At 41.2% G+C, this 11,411-nt stretch overlaps 1 protein-coding gene across 1 annotated transcript in view; it reads left to right on the top strand.

Annotated features, from left to right (window-relative positions):
- The first annotated feature begins 1,933 nt into the window (after window positions 1-1,933).
- EGF (epidermal growth factor) overlaps window positions 1,934-11,411 on the top strand; it is a 96,151-nt gene continuing 86,673 nt past the window's right edge. Inside the window, 1 exon segment of the mRNA NM_001009381.1 lies at window positions 1,934-2,060. Within this exon segment, the coding sequence (NP_001009381.1) occupies window positions 1,934-2,060 (127 nt within the window).

The following is an 11,411-nucleotide window of genomic DNA, read 5'->3' as shown; positions in this document are numbered from 1 at the left end:
GGTAACTTAGTGCAGGTTATTTGGAGGACACTCATGCCGACTCTTGAGTCCAAGTGAGTTCAGAAAGCAATGGAATATTCCGTACATCCCCCCACATGACTTCTGCTGCCCGCCAGGGTCTGTTTCTCCTGTAAGAAATCAGAGCTGTCTGGCAGAGGCCGGCTAAAATCAGAGAAATCCTGACTTTAGCTGTTTCAGAAAGTGACCCAGTATTTGAGGAATGATGAAGACATAATTAAATATGAGTAAAAGGCTTGGAGTTCTTCCCGTTCTCTTCCAGAATGGGTGTTCACTAGTGTGACTGTTATTTTTGTGACTATCACTTTATCTACATTTCGACTAGCACTTGGAACACTACCTCTGGGCAACTTACATGAAAGCTTGTTTTCCAGGGTGAAATAAACTGGCAGAAATTTCCATTGTCCATCAATTCTGGTGTAAATGGTTTGCCCTTGCTGGATATTTCTGAGCCCTGGGTGTCCTCCCGACGAAATAACTGCTGTTTCTCCAAGTGCAAAGTGGTTGAGGAGATAGCCAGTGGATGCTTCAGGCTTTTATTTCCTATCCCTGATACGTGAAAAGATAGCCTAAATTGTCTGAGAAGGGACAGCATTCAGCTCTGCTGGATTTCCAGTGCTTCCCAGATTTTGCACTATTAGCTTATTTTTTCCAACACGGCTCTATAATAACAACCCACTCCTTTCCCTGCACTCCTGGCCCCTCATGATGTTTTATTATGCTCATGCTGAAAGAAAAGGTGTCTGTGCATACTGTATCTCTTCATTTGGCTTCAGGGATTTCCCTTTGATTTGGAAAGAATAATCTTTCAAATTCCGCTATAAAATATACAGGAGAGAAAAAACGATTAAGTTCCAGGAATGTGCACTGGTGTTGACATTGTGCTCTAATATTGCTCCTGTGAATGATCAATTACTCCTAAGTCTGAATTATTGGCACTGCTGTTCACCACCATCGGCATGGTTTAACTTTGTTTCCATTATGCTCAGTCGGTTGAGCGCCGACTTTGGCTCAGGTCATGAGCTCACAGTCTGCATGTTCAAGCCCTGTGTTGGGCTTGGAGCTTGGAACCTGCTTCAGATTCTGTGTCTTCCTCTCTCTCTGCCCCTCCCCTGCTCACTCTCTCTCTCTCTCTCTCTCTGAAAAATAAACATTACAAAAAAAAATTAACTTTGTTTCTATCCTTCAAGACATTAAAGCCTAGTCACTATTCTGCAGGTACCTCCAAGACACCGGGAGCAACTCCACAGCCCCCTAACTGCTCTCTCCCTAGTTCTGCCCGGAATATTTATGGTGAGTAGCCAGTTATCTCCTCTCTGGCAGCCGTCCCTGCTTTCCTGTAGCGTGGAATTGCCCACATTCACATTTGCAAACAGAGGCTCACTCAAGTGTCACTAAGGGAGAGAGGAGGTGGAGCCAAAAGGGCTTTAAAAAGGAAAGGGAGTCATTCTACTTTTCATAAAGAGAAACTGTTTGGGGAGCAATCCTGTCTCTGTATTTCTCCCTTCAGCCGCATCAAGGGTCGTTGTTGGAACTTTCCATCACTTCTTTCCTTTTCTCTCTCTCTAGCCGTTGCCTACACCGCTCTGCCTATCATAGCGAAGTCAGCTGCAGGCTTCCAGAGTGTGGCTGTTCAACTGCAAAATTTGTCATAAAGGTGTCAGGCATTTCTTAGGGACTTGGACTTCCCAAAAACATAGAGAAAGAAATCTTTCCCGGAGTGTCCCTTTCAGGCTGTCTTGAGTTGAAGGAGACAGAACTGGAGGACTACAGCAAAACAGCGGATTAAAAGATGCCCCAGGGCTGCAGGCCAACCCAGGGGGACACGCTTGGGGTCAGACGGACCGACTTTGCCCGGGCTATGCTCGAACAAAGTCAAGTTATTTTCTATTGAAAGTTCAAGCCCATCAAGATTATGCTGCTCTTCCTTATCATTCTGTTGCCAGTAGTTTTTAAATTTAGTTTTGTTAGTCTCTCAGTACTGCAAGGCTGGGACTGTTCTGAAGGCTCTTCCTCAGGAAAGGGGAATTCTACTTGTGTGGGTAAGTAATCTCATGAAAAGGCATTCACATCTTCCCAGAAACTGCCTTCAAATACCTGTTCATTCTGTTTTGTATACTTGGATATGTTTTTCTGATTTGTCTTTGGGTGTATATATTGGCTTAATTTTTGTTTTCTAATGCATGTATATTTCCTTCCTGGTTGTTAGAGGTAATCTGCTACCAACTATAAAAATTCACAGCTCCCGAACTGTTCTTACGTGTGTGAGGGAATATGTTCTCATTTATAACTAGCTGAGCATTTCATGTAAACCTCTGTCTTTATTCTGACATGAAGAGTAATACTCAGTTGGTTAGCTTTATATTGGAAGCTGAGGAAACAGATGGAGTTTTTTTTTTTTTTGAAACTGTTTCTATGTAAGCCATAAAGGAAAAAAAGATCCTTTCTGATAACTTTGTGTAAGAACTCAGAATTTGCTAAAAAACAAAACAAAACAAAACAAAACAAAAAAAAAAAAAACAAACAGTGAAAAATGGGAAGGGCATAGGGAACAAATGTAATTCTGAAATTGTGAAAGTTAAGCCAAGTTTCACGTTAAATCTCCTCCCCTCCCTCCCCTCTCCTGCCCTTTCTGGATCTCTGACGGCAACTTCAGTGTTCTAGTAACAGGTGCATTGTAACTTTGAGCGCTGCTAAGAAATAACAGTGAATAAATATGCCACACCCCCTCTGATATTAAGTGGGTTTTTAATCAAGGAGAAATAGGACTTTTACTGAATGCAAACAACAATCCTGCCTAAGGACTTTGCCTGAAAAATCTCTCTCTCCCCCTCCTTCCTCTTCTTCTTCCCCCTTTCTCTTCTTTCCTTCTCCCCTACGCCTCCTCCACTTCTTCCTCTCTCCCTCTCTCCCCATCTTCCTCTTTCTCTCTCACCCTCTCTTACTGTCGATTCATTTTATTTATTCCTTGGGTATGTCTCCAAACTGCTGCTCAAACAGAGCAGCCGTTTCCATTCATCAGAGGGCACTGACTGCCCTAACATACCTATCCTGTCATCCTGACCTTTTGTAAAGGCGTCTGGCTCCCAAAAAGAGGTAGGGTGAAGGAAACACAGTACAGTTCTCAGACCAGAAGCCTCTGGAAGACAGCACCAAATAATTGGAATAAAGAGAACAATTCTGAGTCAAACTGCCGACTTTGGGCTCCTGCCCTGGCTCTCCCATGAAGGAAGTTACAGATGAGGAAATCAGGTGCTCTTGCTCAGAATTCGGGACTCTGTCTCCAGGCAGTACTCATTGTAACAAGTGAGCAGAGCCCTAGGGCACTGGAAGGAAGGACTGAATTCTAGTGATCTCTATGTCTCCAGCACCTAGAACATTTCCCCCTTGATAGTATATACTCTAACATTCTTCCTGAATGAATGAGAAGTCTCTCCCTGACCTGCTAATCATATAGTCCCAGAGAATAGCTACAAAAAGGGGGTGACAAAAGGCCAAATGACCCCATGAACTGATTACTCAGCTGTTGGAGCAGAAATAAAAGCTTTGGGACAATTATGTCAAGTGGACTGGAGCCTCTCTGGGGTGGGAGAATTTTCTGAGACTAGTTGGCACGTGACCAGGGGCGGGCATTGCCATCTGCCTAGGATGTGAGGGGAGATGGTAGGAGCCAGTCAAGAAGCAGAACCCGAGAAAGCAAAAAAATTACAGACATGAACTGTTACACATAGCTTTAGAGTCTTAGGGAACAACCCGATTCCTGCCAGCAAAGGAGCTTCTGCCTTGTGCTCCTCCCTGCTGGTGGCTCAGAAGTGCCTTCACTAAGACTGGTTGCACCAAATAAACCTGAAGCCCAGGGTAGAGATAGTGTGCCACAGAGTGGAAGGTTTTAAAAGCGAATGTACCTCATTTCAAATCCATTCTACCTGTTTACTACTGGAATGTTGCTGGGAAATAATAATACCCCCCTTTCAGGATCGTTGTGAGGGTCACATGAGATGACACTGACATGCACCTAGCACAGAGGGCTGTGAATTGTGCTCAGTACATGTCCTCTTGTCTAAAACACCTTGATTGAATCATACCATGAGATGCCTTATTTGAACAGTGGCACAGACCCCACAGAGTGTGGAAGGTCTGGATGCCACTTTGTGACTCTGCCTCTGCTCTCTTGTTCCTTGCCAAGTCACTGGTGTAACCCCCCTACCTTACACTCCACATCTCCTGTTAGCTGATAACTGCCTGGGTCACACCCTGTGCCCCCCGGCATTTCAGAGGGTAGTATTTCTCCTCTGTAAATAGATAGAGTGCTATCATCTATTTTTTTTCTCCCAACTAAATTCTACTCACCTTATTTCTTGCCTTTGGCATTGAGACAGGCCACCTCTGGCCAGCAGGAAGAATGCTTTGTGGTCTGACAAGATTCAGGTTACTTTATGCAAGGTTGTCACTCATGTGACTGGTAGCCAGATAAACCTCTTGGTAACACAGCATTGGGTTTTTTTCTCGTTCCCCACTACCCCTCCTGCCTTTTTTTTTTTTTTTTAAACTAAATGAGTATTTTATTAGCCTCTATTTGAGCTAGAATAGGTGAAGAGTGCAATGAGGAAAACTGCTGGCAAATGGCTTCTGAACTTTCAAGCCTATTTGCCCTGGAGGGGAAATATCAGCTGAAAAAAGAAACTTTTCCTGTTTGCTGTGTGTACCTGTATTATTTATTTGAACTTTCTTGGTAAATAAAGGGTGAGGAAGAAGTACAGGCCAACCCTGAGACAGCTGACTGCAGGAGGGATCCTGGGACACCAAGTTAGCCAACCGGGGAGATCACGCTTAGTAAACAGTGAAATCCCCGATTTCAGCACTGGCTAAGGCTTGCTCAGCTTTCCAGTCATGTGCAAAGCAGAGTAATTCCAGGATCACAGCCTTGTTTGTTTTTACAGCCAAGGTTATGCAAAAGTTTTTTTTAAAGTTTATTTATTTATTTTGAGAGAGAGAGAGAGGAGAGAGAGAGAGAGTGGGAGAGTGTACGAGCAAGAGTGGGGCGGGGAAGAGAGTGAATCCCAAGCAGGCTCCCGTGCTGACAGCACTGGGCTCGAACCCGCAAAACATGAGATACTGACTTGAGCTAAAATCGAAAGTTGGACACTTAACTGACTGAGCCACTCAGACAGCCCCAAAGTTTTTTTTTAATCTAACAGCAAAGAAATTATAGAAATGATCTTTTATGCATACCATGTGAATGAAACCACTCCCGCAAGTACTAAGTGGTTTGTGGTTTTTTGAGGGGTAGTAGAGCTTAGTGGTAAAAAAACTCAAGTTTTGGAGATAGACTGGGGTTCAAATCCTGTTGCTTGTGTATCATGTGTTTCATTTTCCTTGCTGCAAAACAGAGATAATTACTCTCTCCTTCCAGGATTGTTCTCGGGATTGTGTTAATGTATTTGTTTTCAATGCTGGCCGCACATTACATTCACCAATGTCCAGGTTATTATTCTAGTCCATCTGGGTCAGAGTCTCTTTTGCGGGTGAAATCCAGCCATCGTTTTCTTTGTTATTCTCCCTTGGCAATTCTAATGGCCATAATGGGCAGCCTGAGTTCAGGACCACTAAATTAATACATATGAAGTGCATAAAACAGAGCCTGGCACATAATTAGCACTCCATGAGCCTTAGCTGCTATTAATATTTTTATTGTTCTCAAGATTATTTTTATTGGTGGTGATAGTAGTAGTATTTTCTAACTATGGCTTGGTTTCATCTACAATAATTGAATTTTTTTTTAATTTTTATTTATTTTTGAGACAGAGAGCATAAATGGGGGGAGGGTCAGAGAGAGAGGGAGACACAGAATCAGAAGCAGGCTCCAGGTTCTGAGCTGTCAGCACAGAGCCCGACGCGGGGCTTGAACTCACGGACCGCGAGATCGTGACCTGAGCCGAAGTCGGACGGTTAACCGACTGAGCCACCCAGGCGCCCCTTGAATTTTTTTTGTACACAGAAAAATGTCACATTGAAAAACTTGATAGTTTTACATTTAAAAATGTAGTCAAAATGATTTCAACATTTATAACATATTTTTGTAATCAGGAGAAATGTTTATTAAAAATATGAAAACATTTCAACCTGTTTTGAGTTAGTGCCCTTGTGGAACTACAGTTCCAGTGCTTGTCTTTCTGCTTGTTAGATTTCTTACCAGTAATAATTTTATTTTTTTTATAACAGTAGTGAAAACAAGCTACTTGAAAATGATTATTTTAATTTTTTAAAGTTTATTTATTTATTTTGAGAGAAAGAACAGGGGAGGGGCAGAAAGAGAGCATGAGGAAGAATCCAAAGCAGGCTTAGCGCTGTCAGCACAGAGCCTGATGCAGGGCTTAAATCCCTGAACAGTGAGATCATGTACTGAGCTGAAATCAAGAGTCCAATGCTTAACCCACTGAGCCACCCAGGCACCCTGAAAATGATTATTTAAATTCTTGCATATTTTTTTCTTATATTTGGAACCAATTTCTCTAAGATTTTTTAAAAAGATTTTATTTTTAAGTAATCTCTATACCCAATGTGGGGCTCGAACTCATGACCTTGAAGTCAAGAGTCAGACACTCCTCTGACTAGCCAGCCAGCTGTCCCTTCTCTGAGATTTTTAAAGTTGTTGAGGGCATATAAATAAATGATAAAATAATTATTTAAACGAATTTACATTTTTGGGCAAGTTGGGTTGTCCAAATATTCGACCTTCAGTTTAGAAGTTGGAAGGTGGGAATTCTTTGCTTGTGTTCAGGAGACAGCAAGTAATTGTCTCCCATTAAAAGTAAATGGACTAGTCAGTTGGCTCATGTAAATTCAGGATCTGGTTTTACCAGCTACAAATTTGCCTTCATGAAAATCCACTTGAGATCATTTCTTTTTTAGAGTGAATGAATGGTTCGTTCGTTCTTTCCTTCCTTCCTTCCTTCCTTCCTTCCTTCCTTCCTTCCTTCCTTCCTTCCTTCTTCCTTCCTTCCTTCCTTCCTTCCTTCCTTCCTTCCTTCCTTCCTTCCTCCTTCCTTCCTTCCTTCCTTCCTTCCTTCCTTCCTTCCTTCCTTCCTTCCTTCCTTCCTTCCTCCTTCCTTCCTTCCTTCCTTCCTTCCTTCCTTCCTTCTTCCTTCCTTCCTTCCTTCCTTCCTTCCTTCCTTCCTTCCTTCCTTCCTTCCTTTTTAACATCAATAGTCTCCAATTTAGTCCCATCAAGAAAACGATTAAAATGTGGACATATGCTCTCAGGATGTCTGTTTGTCAGTTACTTACATGCTATGGAGAACTACAACTATGAACATTACACAACACATAATATTTCTAATATTTCCTTTCCACACAATAGTGAATCTTCATCCAGTCTCTAAGTAGTACACATCCTACATGGGGGAGACTGTTCTAGAGAAGTAATAACATGATGGAACAAATGCTTTATCTTTTTTCACTAATCTCTGTTCACTTAGGTATGAAGAGAGAAACAAAAGGATTGCTAATTTCTTTTTCAAGTACAGGGGACTTATTCATAGTGAATGACTTTTCTCAGAGTGTATAAGAGAAGAAATAAAAAGGCAGCAGGACTGGGGCGCCTGGGTGGCGCAGTTGGTTAAGCGTCCGACTTCAGCCAGGTCACGATCTCGCGGTCCGTGAGTTCGAGCCCCGCATCAGGCTCTGGGCTGATGGCTCGGAGCCTGGAGCCTGTTTCCGATTCTGTGTCTCCCTCTCTCTCTGCCCCTCCCCCGTTCATGCTCTGTCTCTCTCTGTCCCAAAAATAAATAAAAACGTTGGAAAAAAAAAATTAAAAAAAGGCAGCAGGACTGTGCTGAGATTCTTTCATAAGGACCAGAAGGCCATACCACATCTCTAAGGATGGGCTGGAGTTTCTGATATTCCAAAGCTCTATGATCTGCTGAGGTCACTATGTTTTCAGTTGTTCAAGAAAAATATCCTATTCTAACATCCTATGTTAGGGGAAACCCAGTGTCTCCTCCCTTTATCTTGGAGGGTTCCTGGACGTGGGGACAGTGATGTGGCATGTAAGGCTCTGTTCCCTCCGGTCCTTCCACTGAATTACTCATCTACTCTGGGCCTCACTTCTCTCACGTGCTGACTCTTTCCCACACTCCATCACCTCACACTGGACGTTACCCTGTTTTATTTCTCACATATAAGTCATAAGGGTGCAGACTTTTAACTAAAGGCTTTCGGTGAAAAGTTCTAGCCACGCCCTGATCCAGCACATTAAACAAAACAAGATATTTTTCATTCTAGTTCTTGAAAGGTAAGTGATTATTCTCTGTGGCAAAGACTTACCACTCATCTCTTTTTCTTGGCATTAGCCTTCCACGATGGTAGCTGGCCCCTCTTTCTCCCTGGGTTGTGTGATCTGTACCTAGCCCTCTTTCCTTAATCTTTTAGGTAAATCTATTAAGGCCTTCTTAATCCTTATGAACATTTTATTTATTTACTTCATTTGTATTTCCAATATAGTGAACATGCAGTGTTATATTAGTTTCAGGTGTACAATATAGTGATTCAACAATTCTGTGCATTACTCAGTGCTTATCATGCTAAGTGTACTTTTTTTTAGAATTTATTTTTATTTATTTATTTATTTATTTTAATTTTTGTAACGTTTATTTATTTTTGAGACAGAGAGAGAGCATGAACAGGGGAGGAGCAGACAGAGAGGGAGACACAGAATCCAAAACAGACTCCAGGCTCTGAGCTGTCAGCACAGAGTCTGACGCAGGGCTCGAACTCACGGACCTTGAGATCATGACCTGAGCCGAAGTCGGACACCCAACCGACCAAGCCACCCAGGCGCCCCTAGAATTTATTTTTTTTAATTTTTTTTAATGTTTATTTATTTTTGAGACGGAGAGAGACAGAGCATGAATGGGGGAGGGGCAGAGAGAGAGGGAGACACAGAATCAGAAGCAGGCTCTAGGCTCTGAGCCATCAGCCCAGAGCCTGACGCGGGGCTCGAACTCACAAACTGTGAGATCGTGACCTGAACTGAAGTCGGACGCTCAACCGACTGAGCCACCCAGGCGCCCCTAGAATTTATTTTTAACATTTACTTAGTTATGAGAGAGAGACAGACAGACAGAATGAGAGCAGGAGAGGGGCAGAGTGAGAGGGAGACACACAGAACTCGAAGTGGGCTCCAGGCTCTGTGCTGCCATCACAGAGCCCAACGTGGGGCTCGAACACATGAACCGTGAGATTATGACCTGAGCCGAAGTTGGACACCCAACCGACTGAGCCACTCAGGAGCCACTTGATAAGTGTACTCTTAATCCTCTTCACCTGTTTCATCCATTCTCCCCCCACACTTCCCCTCTGGTAACCACCAATTTGTTCTCTATAGTTAAGAGTCTTTTTTTTTGTCTCTTTTTTCCTTTGTTCATTTGTTTTATTTTGTAAATATCACATATGATCAATTCATATATTTGTCTTTCACTGACTGACTTATTTCACTTCGCATTATACCATCTAGATCTATCCATATTGTTGCAAATGGCAAGATTCCATTCTTTTTTATGACTAATATTCCTTAGTATGTATGTGTAGTATTTCTTAGTATGTATATACACACATACACACACACCACTTCTTTTTTATCCATTCATCTGTTGATGGACACTTAGGTTGCTTCTATAATTTGGCTATTGTAAATAATGCTGCAATAAACATAGGGATGCATGTATCTCTTTGAATTAGTGTTTCCGTATATTTTGGGTAAATACGCATTAGTGTGTGATCACTGGATCATAGGGTAGTTCTATTTTTAACTTTTTGAGGAAGCTTCATACTATTTTCCAGAGTGGTTGCAGAAGTTTGCATTACCAACAGTGCACAAGGGTTCTTTTTTCTCCACATCCTCACCAACACTTGTTTCTTGTGATTTTGATTTTAGCCATTCTGATATGTATGACGTGATATCTCATTGTAGTTTTGATTTGCATGATGAATGATGTTGAACATCTTTTTATGTGTCTTCTGGACATCTGTATGTCTTCTTTGGAGAAATGTCTGTTCATGTCTTCTGCCCATTTTTAATTGGATTATTTGGTGTTTTTTTTTTTTTTTTTTTGATGTTCAGTTATGTAGGTGCTTTATATATTTTGGATACTAACCCCTTATTGGATATGTCATTTGCAAATATTTTTACCCATTCAGTAGGTTGTCTTTTTGTTTTGTTTATTGTTTCTTCTACCGTGCAGAAGCTTTTTCTTTTGATGTAGTCCCAATAGTTTATTTTTTAAATTTTAATCTATTTATTTATTTATTTATTTATTTATTTATTTATTTATTTATTTTTAAATGTTTATTTTTTGAGAGAGAGAGAGAGAGAGAGAGAGAGCATGAGTGGGGAAGGGGCTGAGAGGGAGACACAGAATCTGAAGCAGGCTCCAGGCTCTGAACTGTTACGATAGCACAGAGCCTGACGCGGGGCTCGAACTCATAGACCAGAAGATCATGATGTGACCCAAAGTTGGACACTTAACCTACTGAGCCGCCCAGGTGCCCCCAATAGTTTAGTTTTGGTTTTGTTTCCCTTGCCTCAGGAGACATATCTAGAAAAATGTTTCGATAGCCGATGTCAGACAAATTACTGTCTATGTTCTTTTCTATGATTTTTATGGTTTCTGGTCTCACATTTAGGTCTTTGATCCATTTTGAGTTTATTTTTGTGTATGATGTAAGAAAGTGGTCTAGTTTCATTCTTTTGCATGTAGCTGTTTAGTTTTCCCGCAATCATTTGTTGAAGATACTGCTTTTTTCCCCCCCATTGCATGTTCTAGCCTCCTTTGTCAAAGATTGTTGACCATATAATCATGGGTTTATTTCTGGGCTCTCTGTTCTGTTCTATTGATTTATCTGTCTGTTTTTGTGCCAGTACCATACTGTTTTGATTACTACAGTTTTGTATACTATAATTTTGTAGTATATCTTGAAATCTGGGATTGTAATACCTCCAGTTTTGTTGTTCTTTTTCAAGATTTGGCTATTTGGGCTTTTGTGATTCCACTCAAATTTTAGGATTATTTGCTTTAGTTCTGTGAAAAATGCTATTAGTATTTTGATAGGGATTGCATTAAATCTGCTTTGGATAGTATGAACATTTTAACAATGTTTGTTCTTTCAATCCATGAGCATGGAACATCTTTCCATTTGTTTGTGTCATCGTCAATTTCTTTTATCAATGTTTTATAGTTTTCAGAGTACAGGTCTTCTAATTCCTTGGTTAAGTTTATTCCTAGGTATTTTAATCTTTTTGGTGTGATTGTAAATGGGATTGTTTTCTTAATTTTTCTTTCTGCTACTTCATTATTAGTGTATAGAAATTGCAATAGATTTCTGTATATTGATTT

This window comes from Felis catus, chromosome B1 (assembly GCF_018350175.1).
Source record: "Felis catus isolate Fca126 chromosome B1, F.catus_Fca126_mat1.0, whole genome shotgun sequence".
NCBI classification, from domain to species: domain Eukaryota; kingdom Metazoa; phylum Chordata; class Mammalia; order Carnivora; family Felidae; genus Felis; species Felis catus.
Note: the sequence above shows the minus strand (reverse complement) of the source record. Positions and strands in the feature narration are given on the sequence as shown.